Source organism: Lytechinus pictus, chromosome 3 (assembly GCF_037042905.1).
Source record: "Lytechinus pictus isolate F3 Inbred chromosome 3, Lp3.0, whole genome shotgun sequence".
In the NCBI taxonomy this organism is placed as follows: domain Eukaryota; kingdom Metazoa; phylum Echinodermata; class Echinoidea; order Temnopleuroida; family Toxopneustidae; genus Lytechinus; species Lytechinus pictus.
Genome location: NC_087247.1, coordinates 69,929,292 through 69,948,898, shown reverse-complemented (window position 1 = coordinate 69,948,898; position 19,607 = coordinate 69,929,292). Strand labels below are relative to the sequence as shown.

General features: G+C 35.6%; 1 protein-coding gene across 1 annotated transcript; it reads left to right on the top strand.

Moving 5' to 3' along the window:
- Positions 1-4,389: 4,389 nt before the first annotated feature.
- LOC129256126 (uncharacterized) lies at positions 4,390-12,655 on the top strand. The gene is made up of 3 exons (XM_054894406.2): positions 4,390-4,663; positions 6,374-6,647; positions 9,052-12,655. The coding sequence occupies exons 1-3, from the start codon at positions 4,616-4,618 to the stop codon at positions 9,435-9,437; spliced, it is 708 nt and encodes a 235-aa protein (XP_054750381.1). The 5' UTR covers positions 4,390-4,615; the 3' UTR covers positions 9,438-12,655.
- The last annotated feature ends 6,952 nt before the right edge of the window (positions 12,656-19,607 follow it).

The window sequence follows — 19,607 nt, the reverse complement described above, 5'->3', positions numbered from 1 at the left end:
AGAATTAGTGAGTGGATGACGTATCCTCATTTGCATATCAGCCAAGATGTGCTTATAACTGTTTTGTGAAATTTAGCGAAACTTAAAAATGTCATAACTTTCTTATTTTACATCCGAATTTGATGAAATTTGCAGTGTTATGTTTGTTGGATGTTTCTCTTTTTATTCAAATCAACTTTTTGGGGGTGGACTTATCCTTTAATAAAACATTTCAACTCCCCTCCGAAGCTATATTTTTCCATCGGAAGAATATTTTCCCTCAGCGCTGCGCGCTTTGGGCAAAATATAATCTCTTGGGAAAAATATAACTCCGTCGGGGAGAGGAAAAGTTATATTCAAACTCTAGGTAGGCAATATCTGTATAATATCCAATTAATATATCAGGTGGGGGATGACCTGTGTTATTTCCACCAATAATTTACGGTTGATAATAATGATAATTATGATGAATCATAATACGAAGTCATATGACAAGTATGATCACGCTGATAATAGGAGGGAGTGCAAGATGACCAGGGGAGCGTTTCATGAAAGGACTTGTCGGACGTTTTATCCGACAAGTCCCATTTTATCCGACAGTTACCATAGTAACAGTACCTTTCAGCCAATCAACATCAGAGAAAGATGTCAGATCTGACAACTTGTCGGATGAAAATGTTGATGAAACACTCCCCAGGATTATGGTTGGATTGGTTTTCGTATTTATGCATGATGAACATCAATTTTTGTCTCGCCTGCATAGCAGGCACCGCTTTGGCGACGGCGCGCCGTCGTCAACATTGAAATCTTAACCAAGGTTAAAGTTTTGAAATGTCATAACTTAGAAAGTATATGCACCTAGTTCATGAAACTTGGACGTAAGGGTAATCAAGTATTACTGAACATCCTGCCTGAGATTCAGGTCACATGACTAAGGTCAAAGGTCACTTAGGGTCAACGAACTTTGACCATGTTGGGGGTATTTGTGGAATTGTCATTATAACTTTGACATTTTATGGATCTAGTTCATGAAACTTAGACGTAAGAGCAATTAAGTATCCCTGAACATCTTGTGCAAGTTTCATGTCACATGATCTAGATCAAAGGTCATTTAGGGTCAACGAACTTTGATAATGTTGGGGGTATTGGTGGAATTATCATAACTTTAAAGTTTATAAATCTAGTTCATGAAACTTGGGACGTAAGAGTAACCATGTATCCCTAATTACCTTGTGCTTGTTTCTGGTCACATGACCAAAATCAAAGGTCATTTAGGGTCAATGAACTTTGGCCATGTTAGGGGTATTTGTTGAATTTGCATCATAACTTAAAAAGTGTTTGGATCTACACATGTAGTTCATGAAACATAGACATAAGGGTAATCAAGTATGAATGATTGTTTTGCACATGTCCTAGGTCACATGATCATGGTCAAAGGTCATGTTGGGTCAATGGACATAGTATTCTTTTGTGAATAATTATTTAATAGCTGTTTTCAAAGTCAGCACTGCTGCTATATCGAATCGCGTAATGCAGGCGAGACTGCCAGAGGCGTTCCACTTTTTTTCTCGTAAGTTATGTTTATTGTTACTGAATGAAACTATTCCTTTTTGAAATTATAATTTATTTATGACATTATCTCTTTTATATGACATTATATCTTTAAAATCTACCCCTGCCCACAACCTAGCGCATAGGGTGTACCCCGTTTTTCTTTAGTTCCCTTTATTTAGGTTTATTATGTCAAATATGTGGAGAACATGCACTAAGCGCCGGTGATGGTAGCTCGAGCTAAAGCCGGGGTAATAATAGCACACTGCAAAAACTCCAGTGTTGATTTAACACCAGCCCGGAATCTATATATGTTCACACCAGAGAAGTATTGTAACAACACCAGCTTGGAATCAAACCGATGCTGTTTTAATACCAATTGGTGTTGTATAAACACCTATCTGGTGTTAGACTAATACCAAAACCGGTGTTGTTTAACACTTCTCTGGTGTGGACATATATAGATTTCGGGCTGGTGTTAAATCAACACCGGAGTTTTTGCAGTGCAGCGCTTTGTATCCTCGGGCAAAAAGCGCTTTGTATTTTTATCATTATTAACATAACAAACAAATGAGATTTTAAAGAGTGCATAAAAGGGAACTACATGTAATCATAAAAACCGACAATATTCATCAATGTCAGCTCACTCTTTGCGCTCGCCTTATAGATCTAGTCTTTACAAACAGTACCTAGCTTTGTCAGGGACCTGAGAAGCGGGGGTGCTGGGGGTGCTGAAGCACCCCCAGAAATTATCCTGGGGGTGCTGCGTGTATTATTTTCCATAGGCAGCACCCCCACGAAATCAGGTTCCCCCTGTATTTTTTTTTATATGTTATAATGTACATAATTATCACATCAGACAATCGCAAATCATTTACATAGTCTTTCACATATTCCAATAACATCCCTCCTATATAACGCGACTCAATCAAGCTCCAGCGGGGCAGCACTCCGATACAGACGTAGTCGCGCGCAATACGTGATACAAACTGGGGTGGTTGGACTTGAAACTTCCAGGTTTTATGTCGAATCAATTTAGTGAGCGCGCGCCCGACCGCCCGTGTATTGTATACAAAAATTACAAGTAATAGAAATCAAATTTCACAGTCTTTTTCGCCCTGTCCCATGGCCCTACGGGCTGGGAATCGGGGGTGTTGGGGGGTGAAGCACCCCCAAAATTTGGGGGTGCTGCGTGTGTTATTTTCCATATATATAGGCAGCGCATCTCCTAGAAATCTAGTGGTAGGTATGATAAATGACAGATATGTAATTAAAATGAACGACGTTTTGTAGACCCCCCCCTTCAGAATTTTCCGACACATTACTTGAAATAGTGTTTAAATTCACCCTCTTTCAGATCGGAATATCAAATGTTTTCTGCTCGCGCTTCGCGCTCGCATTATTTATTTTTATCATAAAAAATGTATTTAGAATGCCCAGATACTATAGGTCTAACTCTAAACACGCGCATGCATGTTTTATTCAGATACGCAGCTTGATTGGGGGGGGGGGGGTGTACTCCGGGCTGAAAATATTTATATCAAATACATTTTATCAAAATAAATAAATTTTATCAAAATCTGATAACGATTACTTAAGTTATTTAATTCTAAAGTTTAGCAATATTTTATGAAAATGGTGATATGCATGTCGTCATGAATATTTAATAGGTGGGCTGATCATTGCTGTCACATCCCCACTATCCTAGCTGTTCCTTGTGGAATCAAAATTGTTTCATTTTTTTCATACCAGAATGAATGATATATATAAGTTGCAACAAAGAATATCTAATGGACTAAATCAGTTGTCAATTCAACTGTTTTGGTTCTTGAAAGGAAAATATTGAATAAATCTAATTTTATATAATTAAATACAAAAGAACAAGTGGGGAATAATGCTAATCTTTAAAATGCAATAACTGTGATTCCTTGTCTGATTTTGATCAAATCTTTATTCTTATGTTCGTCTGAGTATTCTTTATCTGTTCAAACCATTTTACATTCAGTGTGGAGTTTCAGATCAGAATATTGAAAATTTTCTGCTCGCACTTCGCGCTCACATTATTAATTTAAGAATATATCCAATTACCCATCATTTTCTTGATTTACATTTCAGGTCTGAAATCTCAATTTTGTTTCCGCTCGCGCTTTGCGCTCGCATCAATTGTATAGTTACAAACCTATCCTGTTCATGATTAGAAAAGTGCACTGATGTCTCGTTTTTAGGTTTGAAATCTCATTTTTATTTCCGCTCGCGCTTCGCGCTTGCATCGATTGTATAGTTTTATACCTATACTCATCATGATTAGAAAAGTACTTAGAATCTCTCGTTTTTTTGGTCTGAAATCTCAATTTTGTTTCCGAAAATTTAATAATTGATATTTGTGTGCAAGAAAAATATTAGAAATTAGATCATACTAGTAATATCCGTACAATCAAAGAATAAAGTGACAATGGAGGGGTACTAATCGGCTAAGAGATGATTTGAATTATAAGAGTAATATCAAATGGGCAAAATACCAAAATTTCCTCAAATCTGAAGAAATTTGTAGTTTTAGGCATTTTCATTTTTTTTCATTGCTTTGGAGAAACAACAAGTTATTGGTAAATTAGCCCTACAAACGGACATGGGAGTAAAATCATCAGTATTGCAATATTACTGTAACCCTGTTTTCTTTATCGTTTTAATCATTATTGTCAATATCAGCATCTTAAAAGGTACAAAATTTCTCTTAATATTAGCATACTCCTCTTGTTAGGCTTTGAGTTCATATCATAATTGTATCTCTAACACTGTAGATGATGGTAATTTCAAGTGAACTTTAACCCTGCACGGTCACCATAATAACCGATGTAAAACATACTCGGCGTATAGTGCTGGGGATTCCCCCGAATGTTATCGTTGTTCTATTGTATACGAAACCTATGTAGTGTAGACATAGTTGGTGGTTGTCAACAGGGAAATCGAGATAGATTCACACAGGATATTCTCTTTTAGACTAAATCCATAAAAACTTGTATACCGACAGTTTACCGATTAAAAAAAGCTATAGATTCAGTCCAGGAAGGAGGAGTGACAAAAAATTATGCCATCTCGAGACAGACGGTACGACACTGTCGTAAACATGAACCAGGTAACATTCATATTTTAATGTTATGTTCAAGGGGAATATATAGTACACAGCAGTTAGCCTTGCATGGCAAACACTTATTATATATCGTATTACCTCAAACACAACTGTCTAGCAGTCCAATATACTCCCATTTAGGCGTATATCAAATTTTGCTGCGATTTCTGTAATGTTCCTAATTTATTTTGCCTACTGTTCATCATAGGATGGAAACCAAGGGCTTGTGAAAAATTAAATGGTTAAAAAATCTATTCTAGATTTTTTCTCACTTATGAAAAGTTAAAAGCAATCATTAATGACAGGGCCTGTCTTGTTCATCAGCATTGGTAAATAAGTTTCTCTTTTAAAAAATATTTCCCTTTTTTAGTTTATAAATTGATTTTGTTTTTACCATGAAAACAGAGGTGCCTTTGGGCAGTTTAGTGTTTTCAAAGATGTCTCTTTGCTTGAAAAAAAAAAGTTAATAAAAAACTTAATTGAAAAAGAGATTTGGTCATTAATTTGAGATTTCTAGAAAAAGAGTAATAAGATCAGTACAACAGAAAGACAGTGAAATCAAAGAGATGTAAAATGGGGACCTCTATTGTATTTGGTATAGATTTCTTTGCTAGTCGATTTTAAATTAAATGTCATAAATACCTCCAGTGGCGTACCTAGGATTTTCCACAGGGGGGGGGCCAATTCGTCCGCCAAAAAAATTGACAAGCAAAAAAAAAAGTCTTCAACCACAAATACAGGATTTCGTACCAGAAAAAAATTTGACAAGCAAAAAAAAGTCTTCAAGACTCGTCAGGGGGGCATGGATATGTCCCTTGCATGGGTTGTGACTCGTCAGGGGGGCAGTCTGTCCCCTCTGCCCCCCCGTAGGTACGCTAGTGAATACCTCCCACGAAGACAAAAAAATATCTTTGCATAATATTCTTTTGCCTTTTAATTACGTGGAAAAGAGTCCCTCTCGAATTTTTTCACCTCACGGATTCTTTATTTTTGGATCAGACATTACTCACAGGCATGTACGCTATTGTGGAAGGCTTCACTGTAAATCCCATTTCCCTACATTATTTTTAATAGACATGTTTGAGAAAGGAAGTGATGTGAGATAATGGACTAGTCACATGATTTCTCTATCATTATTGTAATTGATGTATATTACCAACTAAGAGAATTAGGTAAGCCTAAATATGCTTAAGCTCTAGTATCAGTAGAAGTGTAATGAGTAGCTGTGTATCATTATTGTCATTAATAATGATTTTGTAAATATTATCAATATCATTTTACTAAGTTTATCATCATTATTGTTATCATGAAAATCATTATTTTTGTATTTTGTTGTTGTAGGCACTATCTTATTCATCATTATGACGTAATATTGTGCATTGCCATCTCTGTACTCATGTTTTATCATTATTTTTTATTTACCATTCCTTCAACTACAGAAGGGGATAAAGAAGAAATAATAACAACAACAATAATATTTAATAATGATAATGATATCTAGTAATTGTAATAATAGAAATGATAATAGTAATGATAATAATAATAATAAAATAGACCCAAATCAAGGTTGTCTTGGGCATAGGATAGGGCTCAATGGAAAACTACGGGAGGGGGATACGCAATGCGATTGATATAATTCACGATTTGATTTGTTTCATAATTTGCTTCTGTTTCAAATGTTATTTCCGGAATCCCCTGACCCGTCTTTATATTTAGACGACCAGAAGGCCTCGTGTCTCGGTGTGTACTTCTGCCCAAGTATTCAACATCCAAGCCTTCATCGATGTGTTGCTTCTGAAATATACCGATATCGTAAGCGATGTTCGCTACTTCGAGCTACCCTACAACGATATTGATCATTTTAGTTTTCGAAACAAGGGAATCGACGTCATGATTTTGTGTCACTCTATCAACAACAGAAGGTTCGCCATCACAGATGTTACTGATGCCCTTTATGATGAATTCCTGCCAAATGCCGTCAGAGCGCTCGGTTAGTGTATACAACAAATATATATATATCTATCTATATATATATATGTATATATATATATATATATATATATATATATATATATATATATATATATATATATATATATATATATATATATATATATACATGGCGGCTTGTCATTGTTTGAAACCCACCTTCACCCGACAAAGGAAATTATAATTGGTATAGTGTCGAAAATCTGTCTATCTGACGGTCAATCGGATCGGGGTCGCCCTAGCCACTAACCCGTCTCTGTGGTCTAGTGGTTAAGGCACCGGCGTTCAAAGCTGGGGGCCCGGGTTCGATTCCCGGCAGAGACATTTTTTCGGCATCACCAATTTTTCCAAAGGGAACCTTGATTTAAGCTACACCTACTATTGTTCTCTTCATCCATTTCTTAACAATATTTAAATAAAAGAGTTGCCAAAGCTGTTACATGTAAAACTTTACACATTTATATATATATATATATATATATATATATATATATATATATACTATATATATATACACAGTAGTCATGTTAAGGAGAAGATGCCTGGTTACACACACACACATATATATAGAAACAAAAGAAGACAACGCCGTGAGGAGACATAATCTTCCAAATATATATATAAACTCCTCAAAAAAAGTTTGGAAATCTGAATTTGATCGATAATCCCTCCTCGGTTTTAGTAAATATCAATGTGTAATTAATATCAATGAATAGATCATTTAATTTTCTTTAAAGTAATACCCTACATGATGTGATTATTGTTTACATAGAGGTGCAGTGCCTTGAAATGTGGGGCAAGGTCAAATTCAAAGGTTGCAAAATTACACAATATTGAAAGTCACTGTTTTTTCCGTGGTGATGAGTGAGTTTCTCTGCGGTTTCTTTTGACTTTGAATCGATAATTCCTCATCGGTTTTAGTAAATATCAATGTGTAATTAATATCAATGAATAGATCATTTAATTTTCTTTGAAGTGATAGCCTACATGATGTGATTATTGTTCACATAGAGGTGCAGTTCCTTGGAATGTGGGGCAAGTCAAAATTCAAAAGTTGCAAAATGACACAATATTGAAAGTCACTGTTCTTTTCTCAGCGGTTTCTTTTGTTTTCATCAACATAAACACACATCTGCACAAGCAAACACATAACAAACAAACATGCATGGGTATTTCAAACCACGACTCAAACCATGTTATCTCACAGAACCATCACTACAGAAGCAGGGGCTTGATTTGAATGGATTTTCATCTCTATTGACACAGACAAAGGAATCATGTTCTGTATTGACCCTCTGTTCATGACTATTTCTGCTCCTTTTGCAGCTTTTCAATTCAGACCTCATCCAACACTTTTCGTCATGGCATGATCATAACAAGCATGGTATCTTTTTAAAGAAGATTAAATGATCTTTTGAATGATATCAAATATGCATTGTTTGAAATTGGGAGTTGGGAGAAATTAATGGCCAAACTCAGATTTCCAAATTTTTTTTGCTCGTTTTGCAGCTTTTCAATTCAGACCTCATCCAACACTTTTGAATCCTGCTCTTTTCTTGATGGCATGATCATAACAAGCATGGTATCATTTTAAAGAGAAATAAATGATCTTTTAAATGATGTCAAATATGCATTGTGTAAAAATTGGAAGTTGGGAGAAATTAATGGCCAAACTCAGATTTCCAAACTTGTTTTTGAGGGGTTTATATATATATATATCTATTATATAAACAAACAAGTAGAAATTAGTGTAACTTCATGCACTACATAGATCTGTTTCGTAGGAACAGCAAGAACGCCGCTCCCACTCTTCAGGTACAAAGTGAAGTGATTTAGTAGATCACTTCACTTTGTAACAGATCTGTAGTGCATGAAGTTACACTAATTTCTACTTGTTGTTTATTGCTCCTATATAGTCGAGCACTCTTAACATGGTGATTTGCACTATTCATATGTGGATTTATATATATATATATATATATATATCCTTCACACCATACCGCATTCTATATATCTAATAGCAATGAAAGAACTTCTGAAATGATAATAAATTATTAAAGCACACTAGTAGATAGCTCTGGGGAACCTTGATTTAAGCTACGCCTACCACTGTTCTCTTTATCCATTTCTTTACAATATTTAAATAAAAAGAGTTGCCAATGCTGTTGTACATGTATAACTTTACCTATTTATATCCTGGTATACTTTTACTAGGGGTGCTGATGTAAATTTGTTAAGCTGAAAAAAAATTCACACCTACCAAAATTCCAGGGGGTGCTGCCTATGGAAAAAAATATACGCAGCACCCCGCTTCTCCGTGTCCATGCCCGTTGAAACCTTGAAAAGAAATTATGAATCTAACGAACACAAATTTTATTTAATGATTTTTTTACATTTATCAACAGGCAAAACAAAGATCTGCGTTTTAGTCCACGATTTCAGAGCAGACAACCTGGACACGGTCGAGAAGTACCGCAATCAGATGGATGCGTTTCTTTCCAAGCAGCCAACAACCTTCAAATGCGCTAACCTCATCATGGTGGGAGGGAAACTAGATGAGAAGGTGGAGCTTGGTAATAGTCAGTGGGAGGAGCTACGTGCATTCCTCATGGATGCTAGCCAATCACCAGAGCATATCCCAGGCATTTACCCGTACATGCTGTATGACCTAGTGAATAGTGTCTGTCAGAATATTCAGAGGTCACCAAAATACCAAGTTTTCCTTGTTGTCGGTGTCTTGATTATTGGCTTGATAATAGTGTTACTCACGGTGTTGGTCGATTCAAAATAGGAAAATGATGTGTCATAAGGTAATTTTTTTTTCAATCTTGGTGGAAAGTAAACAAATGTGAAAAATGGGATCACACTTGAAGGGAATCTTTTCGGGTAAACTAGAAATTGCTTGAGTATCACTTGCGTTTAAGAGTGTTGATAAATGTTAACAATCTAATTAACATTCCTGTTCTGCTGTTTCTTTACAGATTTTTGGAAAATATTTGTATATAAACGCACTGTTAGGTTTCTAAATAAATTTAGTATAATGGGTAGCTATCAGTGTGGCTTTCGAAACAAGATTTTTTTATGGCCTTTATTATTATTGTAGAAAAGTTTGTAGACGCGATTTTGAACCCAATTGTTTTATTGTGGGTGTTTTTATAGATATTTGGAGCGTTCTGGCCCAGTGGATGAGTCTTCTGACTTTGAAACAGAGGGTCGTGGGTTCGAATCTCAGCCATGGCGTAATTTCCTTCAGCAAGGAATTCATCCACGTTGTGCTGCACTCAACCCAGGGGTGGTATTCTGAAAATTGTCTTGACTTTCTTTGTAACTCAGCAAGATACCAACCCGCTAAAATTGTCTTAAATCGGTATTCTGAAAATTGTCTTATCTCTGTAAGGACTTCCCCTATTTAATCTCTGACACGCCTAATATTTTATCATCAACCAATCATTAAACTTTTTATATGTTTCGGTCAACCAAAAAAAAGAAAAAAAAATTATTAGGCGCATTGTTGACATGCGGCGTAATTTCCTTTGCGCCACCGACGCTTATGCTTGTACGTTACTGTGCTAAAATACACGTGGCTTTTCTCAGAGTCATTTTCTCTGAAAAGATTCATCATCTGGAATGCCAATTTTCAATTGCTGAAAAGTCTACCAATCCGTCGTTATAACGTCTTTGGAATGTCTCCTTTTGTAAAACATGAAGTTCTTGCGGGATGCAGCAAGAAATTATCATTGTTGACCGAGAGAACACAAAGATAAGAGAATAATAATTTTCAGAATACCTTTTATCTCGACTGTTATCTTGCGCACAGAGGTATATGCTCCGTTTTTAACTTAACGCATCACTTGTAACTCTAACGTCATAAGCGCTTAATTAGTGAAAGTTACAAGAAAATTTACAAGATAAGATACAAGAGTTTTCAGAATACGGATTTTATTGTAACTATAAAGATACAAGAATATTTCTGAAGACAATTTTCAGAATACGGCCCCTGGTGAGATGAATGGATACCTGGCAGGAATTTATTCCTTGAAATGCCACCGCGCTGTAAAAAGGCTGCGGGGGTTAAGTCAGGGTAATAATATCCAAGTCCTTTGGAAGCGCATAGGGACGTTATGACATAATGTGATATGCGCTATACAAGAACTACGTTATTATTATTATTTCAAACGCTTTTGATAATGATATCATGCTAGCCAAATGCACCACAGGATTTGAGGACTAGCACATAGTTGGTATATAATAAACATAATATCTGCTTTCCAGAACCTAACAAAATAGTGTCCGGAGTGACACAAGGGTCCTTGTTAGGGCCTCTATTACTTATATTGTGCATAAATGATATTGTAAATGTGTCAAATATCCCATCATTCATATTATATGCTGATGATATACAAATATACTGTCAAATGGTAAAGATCTAGCTTCTCTGCAAGAACAGGTGGGCTGAGCACGTGGTTCCAGGCAAAAAGGCGATCTGTTAAATGAGTGTTAAAATGATGTCAAACTTCATCACTTTCAGTAATCGTAATAAGTTACATAACAGAGTCTGTAAAATTCAAACTGAATAGTGTGGAGATTCCCAAGGTTGAAAAAACAAAATTTCTTGGTGTAACTATTGATTCAAAATTAACATGGAAATTTCACATACAGAACAATATATTTATAGAGAAGAAAATCCAGATAATTGTACTTTTACCAACTCATATGTTACGAATGTTGTACTTTTCTAATTGTTAGTTTGGGGAAGTACGTTCTGTCTAATCTAAAGAACTGGTCACAAAGCAAAATAAAATTGTAAGAATCATAGCTGGAGCAAACGCTAGATCAAAAGTTAGTACAACAATAATATCCAGGACTTTAAGGTTTGGTCCAACTGCACTTACGGATGCAGAGAGGATGTAAACGGAAAAGAATCTTGCCATCCGTTAGAAAACGTTATCCGTCCAATGTGATTTCATTGTTCGCCCATTTTTGTCCATTGTCTGGAGCGGATGAAACCGGGGGATGAAAACGGATGGAGCCACCCCGATTGTGCTTGTCCGCTGTATCCGTTATGAATACGTTTTATGTCCGTCGGCCAGTGGGACCAGGCCTTAAGCTGCTCACTTTAAAATATATTACCACCTACCAGCGATTCATTTTTATCGGCTTATGCCTGTGCATTTTGTTTAATACAAATCAGGATTTACAGATAAAATACACGCTCTTCTTCATTCGTACTTTTGCCAAGACAAAAGCCGTGTATTTATCAACATAATATTCGTTTTATAGGTCGGGAAAGTGGAACAAAGTACATGAAGTATCTAATGACATCAGAAATGCACAATCTTTAAATTGGTTTAAGTTTAGACTAATGAAATATGTCCGTTCCCAATATTGAGGGGTTTGCTTTGTTTCAGTGTGGGATTTTTTGTTTACGATTCATTAACTGTTTCATTTGACATAATGTGTATAGTTGCCATGTTTTGGTCGTTATTTTTTACTGTTTTTTTTTTCTTTGTTTTTGTTGTCTACTTTGTATGGAACTCTCGCTACAAGATGTGCTTTCGGAGTTGTCACGTCCTTTATATTGTAAATTTGTAAATGTATTAATGTTAATCACCTTTGGCCATTCTTCATTTCTAAAGAAAGTAGAACCCCATAGATTTCTAATGATTGAATTCGGGTAGATGATGACGCATACCCTGTTCCCTTTTAAAGTACATAATACAAAAGTTGAAATTTTGTTTTAAGTATTCTTAAGAACCCGGTGATGTCTTTAATCATGTTAATAGCGGAAAATGATGGCGAAACAATATATTGTATCTATTATTTGCAAACAGTTCTCTCTGTAGTGAAAATGTACTAAATTGGTTTGCACTGAAATTTGTTATCATTCAAGTGATTGTGACATATTTTTTTTCTGCATGAAATCTGTATAGTAAAAATGTAACCTAGTATTATATTTGCGCTACTATAAGACAAACAATAAAGAAATTGGTTTAGAAATTTGACTGTGAATATATTTAGGAGTAACATCTCTAATTGTTTCCCGATAGGCATTCGTGTCATTATAGCCGTAAGCAAACCTACTTATTAAATATATAAGAATTAAATTAGGGATACTGTGATGCTTACCACCAGTAAAAAGAAAATATATCTCATATCTTATATCTGACCATTGAACCCTAACTTACCTGGGCCATTTTGAGAGCTTAAAGTCCGGGGGTGGGGATTTTAGACCACCCCCCCTCCCAGATTTCCGCTGCGGATCGCGCGATCGTGACGAAAATTGGCACGAAGGTAGAAAATGACATATCAATGTATACACTATTGCATAGGTAAATCACACGAAATTCATGTATGTTTTATATGAATTAATTATGCTAATTTATTCATACAATTATATTTTTGCTTCTATTCACTAAATAAAGCTCCTACAAAGCTAATTTTTGGTGAAAATATTCTTTATGACATTTTAACAACTATAATTGAAAACAAATCTGGTAGGAAAATCAATTTATTATGTAATTTATTATTAAAAAAAAAATTCTTATGTATTTCTTTTTTTTTCTTTTTTATTTCTAGTGCTTTTCGAAAAAAATCTTCGGGGAAATTATTTCAATCATAAATACCATCAAATCAAATGACTGTTAATAAAAGTCCATAATGTTGCCCAATTTTATAACTGCATGCCCGATTATTACAAATTTAGGTTTCAAAAGTTGCGCGAGACTTCAAGCTACAAAGTCAGCGAGCGGCGCGGTCCGAAAAAATTCACGAAAATTTTCGAATTGCAAGGACACGCTGTTGTCTATTTTGTAAAAAAAAAAAAAGTGGAACACTCCAAAAATTACATTCCATTTGGCCACCATTGATACAAAACTTACAATACTTCATATCCCATCTAGCGCCACTATTTTGGTGTCTCTGTTTTTTATACTCATGTTTTTTAAGACTCTTAAAAATATGTTTTACAAGAGTTAGTAACATAATTAGATGGTGGAGCAACAATAAATAAATATCCGAAAAACAAACTTTCAAAAATAAGGTACACTTTCACCTAAAATGTTCCATAAATAATTTCAAGACACGTCATTTTAGTGCTTATATAGGACTATCGTATATATGGTTTCATGATAAGGGGACAGCAGTTATTTTTACGCAATTTTAGAAGTCGCTTTGGATTTTTTACGACGAAAAGGAAAACTGACCATCCATGGTATTTGTCCCTATTCATTATTCTAGCCTTCAAACCACAATAAGGTAGTTTTTGTTCACCTAATTATGAGTATGTTTAGGTGATGGAAGTCTTTTTAGACTAATTTTGAAAGCCATCTTTGAGTAATAGGCAAAATTGACAGCTTCATACCATTGTAACTAAACCAAAGGCATTATTTAACCCTTGAAACCATAGTGTAGACACCAAAATCTTATCTCCCAGATAGATTCTAAATGGATTATGTCAATTGTTGAGTATCAGCAGCCATTGTAGACCCCTTTATTGGAAGCCATCTTGGATTTTTAGACAGACAGGACTATCGACTGCCCTTGTAACGTATCCTAGTATAATACTTGACCCTTTAAAACCAAGGGTTAAACAACATAATCATATACCCCAGGCTGATATTAAACAAACTATGTCAGTTTTTCGGTAAGAACGGCCATTATATAGACTCCATTTTTGGAAGCCATTATGGGTTTTTGGACATACTGGAACAACCAACTGTCCTTGTAACTTGTCCCTATGTAATACTTGACCCTTGAAACCATGGGTCATACTAAATCATATTCTCCAGGCGGTTATTAGACAAACTGTGTCGGTTTGTAATTAACGACAGACATTTTATATTCCATTTTTGCAAACCATCTTGGATTTTTGGACATGGAGGACCATGAACTGTCTTTGTTACTTGTCCCAACGTATTTCTTGACCCATTAAATCCATGGGTTAGACACCAACATCATATCCTCAAGGCAGATATTAAACAAACTATCATGACTATGTCGGGTTTTAGGGTTTTTAGATAAAAACAGCTATTTTAGACTCCAATTTTGAAAGCCATATTGGATTTAAAAGCCCCCTCACACCTGACCGAATGTAGGCGGACGAAGGGTGACGAATGGGAAAATGGACGAAATGCACGCGAATTCAACGAAAATTTCCGTCAAATCATGCGATCAGTAACTATTGTCCAATTTTATCAACGAACGGTATATAAGCGAAGGATAAATATGACATGCAAAGGATATCGATTTTTCGGTTCAGCTCTTTGAGAAAATTGCTACCGAAGGCGAGCGAAGGGTTGATATAACCCAATAAGACGAAGGAACAGTGAGCAATGGTTTGATATGGCGTGCGATTAGAAACGAAGACGAGGCAATAGATCAGGCAATCTTGTTCGTTGTGTCATCGTGTTGTTTCGTTACGGGTTCTTTCGAGATCGGTCCACTGTGGCAAAAGCGCGAAGAGGGACTATGCGCGACAAAAACACACGAACGATAAACGAACGATTACCGCAGACTAAATAAGAGATGTGAATTCAAACAGATGACCAACGATTTTTCAACTCGTCGGGAAATTTTAAACATGTTCAAAATTTCCGCGCGAACTTGAATAATCGCAGCTGTTAGTTCACATGGTTCAGAAGATCTACGAACCCAAACACGAAGGGTAAATATGATTTAATATCAGTCACCATTGAAAACGATTTAGAAAAAAATGCCTTTCGCCAGCCATCGCAAGGCATATTTCAGGCAATTCGGTTAGGTGTGAGGGGGCCTTTAGGACATAGTGGACCGTTGACTGTCCTTGTAACTTGTCCCAGATTACTCCCTGTCCCTTGAAATCACCAATGAATAAAACCAAAATAAGACACTAAAATAGGTAATAGATGAATTGTGAATTTTTAGGCCATGGCAGCCATTTTTACACAATCTTGGATTTTCAGGTACCCTGGAGTGCTTATGTTCATTCTTTCCTTTTACCCCCTCCACCATTGAATAAATGTATGCACCGAAAACGATGTCTAGGGTAGATAAAGTGTCGGTTATTTTAATTTTCATTTAATGGCGGCCATCTTAGACGCCATCTTGAAAATAATCAAGGTAAGCAAACAGCAAATTTGGACTCGGCGCCCTCAAATTATGCTAAAACACTTCTAAATTCAGCATTAACACGATTTGCCTAAGGCAGTCTACTTTTCTCAAATCTGGACCTGACTATGATATATTTTCCCTGATTAGACAAAGGAAATTCACTTATTGCCCTTCTAGGATAGATGATCATAAGATTATAGTATTATTGATAAAAACACCGGCAGAGAATAGTTTAGGAATGTTTATGTTGCTGAATAGATATAACGGATTTTTTTTTTTTTTTTTTTTTTTTTTTGGGGGGGGGGGGGGCTATGACGCACGGTGGATTCAAGACAACAGAAGATGTATCGAAAATGCCCATCAAATGACAATGAACATCCAGTAGATCTTTTTTTTAATGGTGAAAAGGAACAACAGCTTCTTCCTACGAAAAATTGCTGTTTTGAGTAACCAATATTCGACGAAGACTTGTTGGTTGTTCGTTGTCACGAAGGTCATTTGTCAATACATTTTCTTTATTCTTGAATCGATCGTGCGTTGTGGATGCGAAAAACCCTTGTTATTTTTTCAGCAACTGTAAACACTCTAAAAAGGGTTTTCTTTTGACTGAATGACCGGCAAGTTAATTTGATGTAACTTGAGATAATCATCGTCAATCGTACCTTAAATAATATGATCACTATTTTTACACAAAATTGAGAAATGAATTTAATCATAGATTATGAAAAGAACAATCTATTAAATGATTTTTGTAAAATTCAATCTGCTGATTTAATTCCAATTTTCTTTTAGTTTAGTCAATTTTGAACACCCTTGGATAATTCTTGATGGCATCATTTTGTTACACACAAAATATGAAAATGTAAACCTTTATTATGCCAACTTTGGCGCATCGACTATACCTTCAAAAGAGTAAGTCCAATATTCAAAGTTTAGGGTAAATTAATTTACATGATAGAAAGGATATAAACTAGCTCAAGGATGCTTTGCTCGATTTAGCTCTCATAAAAAGGATGGTAATTCGAATTTTTGAGAGCAGTTTTTCTCGGGCATATCTTGGAGTTCATTTCAATCGAGTGTAGTTGGATTGTGTATTATTCGTCGATTATCTTATTTATAAATGGGTATGCCTAACCTAAAAGTCTGCTCTGCTTATATCAGTTTGCTTCTCCTTACCTGTGAGAGAACATAGACGCATGCAGGGATATTTAGTTTACATATTTGGCGTGAAGAGACTTTGGTCTGAGAGAGGGAAGACAAGAACTTAAGTGGGAACTTTGAGATTTATACAGAGTCAATAAGAGACGAACAGTTGGTGACATCACTGAGATCCGTGCGAGCTTACATTCAGGTGGTTAAGTAATTTCTAACCCTTTACAAATTTCGAAACAATGCTATTGCACTTGTCTTCGCATATTCATGATGGTGATTGCAATATACTATACACAACCCAAGTGAGCACAGCTGTATAATCATATTAAAGGGATGGTCCGGGCTGAAAATATTTATATCTTAATACATAGAGTAGAATTCATTGAGCAAAATACCGAAAATTTCATCAAAATCGGATAACAAATAATAAAGTTATTGAGGTTTTAAGTTTAGCAATATTTTGTGAAAACAGTTGTCATGAATATTCATTAGGTGGGCTGATGATGTCACATCTCCACTTTCCGTTTTCTTATGTTATTACATAAAATCATAATTGTTTCATTATTTCATACTTGTGTGAATAATATGTCTCCCTTATAATGAAATAAGTTGCAGCAATAAATAGCTAATGCACTAAATCAGTTGTCAATCCAATTTTTCTAGTTCTTGGAGGAAAAAATTTGAATAAACCTAATTTCAAATAATAAAATACAAAAGAACAAGTGGAGATGTGACATCATCAGCCCACCTAATGAATATTCATGACGACTGTTTTCACAAAATATTGCTAAACTTTAAAATTCGATAACTTTGTTATTTGTTATCCGATTTTGATGAAATTTTCGGCATTTTGCTCAATGAATTCTACTCTATTTATTAAGCTATACATACTTTCAGCCCGGACCATCCCTTTAAGATATTCATGATAAAATATTTGCAGTTCACCGTGTCTTCATCACTCCTTGTATAATACAAGTAGTTAACTGATAAAAATAGTAAGAATGAAAAGAATAAAACTAGGTTAATGATATTGGAAGTAGGCCTATCTGATGCATGCCCGCTAAAAGATCAGCGTATAACCAGGGGCGACGACACTGGGGGGAGGCAGGGGGCACAGTGCCCCCACTTTTTGAAGCACTGAAAACTGTGCCGTTTTTACGCAAAAAAATGCCCCCTTAAGAACGTATTCTGTGCCCCTTTCACCCAAGTGCCCTTTCTCGTATAAGTGCCGATTTTAACAAAAAGTTTCCCCTCAGGAACGTGTTCTACACCCCTTTCACCTGAGAAGGACCCGTTTTATGTGTGAGCAAGTGCTCATTTGCCTTCTTATAATATAGGTGCCCTTTCTCGTATCAGTGCCCCTTTTTACCCAAGATAAGTGCCCCCCCCCCACGAACGTGTTCTGGGCAGCTCTGGACCTCACAGCCTTTGCAAAAAAAAAAATTGTCGACAGGAACAGCCAGCGTTAGCAATACTTTGGCAAATTCCCATGAAGAAACAGCATCATTGGTTATGAAACAAGAAAACAACATTTTCATTTTTAGATGTTACTTCTTATGAAGGAAAAAGCTTGTAAGAATAATCCCATGTGCCTTTAGTTTCATGAATCATGTGAGTGGGGTAGATACTTTTTTTTTCGAAAGAAAAGGTGCCTCTTTTTCGGATTTTCTGTGCCCGCCCCCACTTTGATCTTTGCTCCGCCGCCCCTGTCTATAGCTGATTGTACTAACCTTCGTGAAAAGTAGTTATCTTTACTACCATTACTACTATCATCATCATCGTCACCATCATCATCATCATCATCACCATCACATCATCATCACCATCATCATCATCATCTTCAACATTATTATCATGTCTGAATTAACAATATTTTTATTCTTGGATAAAAAGCTATAATTATTGCAAGGAATTTTGTCTTGATAATATTTCATACTTTGTTTTTGGCAAAATGGGTGGTTCAAAGACAATTCAAATTCGAATGCAGACAACTTTTTTGTGGTAAAAACGTTCTTACCACTCGTCCCAAAAATGTTAGTTCGCCTTGTTATTTATGGTCAATATTATACTTTAACTATTCTTAGCGATACCATACCAACACAACCATGCAAACCTTCAAACATCATGAGCGCCTTTTTAAAATGTTGTCGTCTGCCAGGTTGTCAGATCTAAAACAAAATTTAATTTATTTTGATTGGTCAAGAAACACAAGTGTCTGTTTATACTGGTTCCATGACATTTGCTCCGGCGACAATTGCTCAGCTGCAAATTCCTCACATTAATGCAATTACCAACCTCAACCCTGGATTTAACACTACATCCTATTCTATTCTAACCTAACCCTAAACCTATCATTAAGCCCTATTGCAACCCTTATCCCTGTATCTTAGACGAAATAAAGCCCGGATCAGGGGCGGCGGAGCGAGGTTGAACAAATAAGTAATAACCTATTAAAATGAGAATATTATTTTCTTGTGTCTTACCATGGACCATGGTCTTACCAATGATGCTATTTTTTATGGGAATTGCCAAAGTGTATTGTACTGTCGACAATATTTTGGCAATAGTTGTGTCTTATGTGAAATTCATCAATTTAAAATGCGTTTTTCTAGAATCATATAACAGAAACACTTGTTCTAAAGGAAAAGGAAAGCCATCAGAACATTAAAAGACTGAACATTTTAACAATCTAGAATAGAAAAGTGACATTTTATAGGTAAAT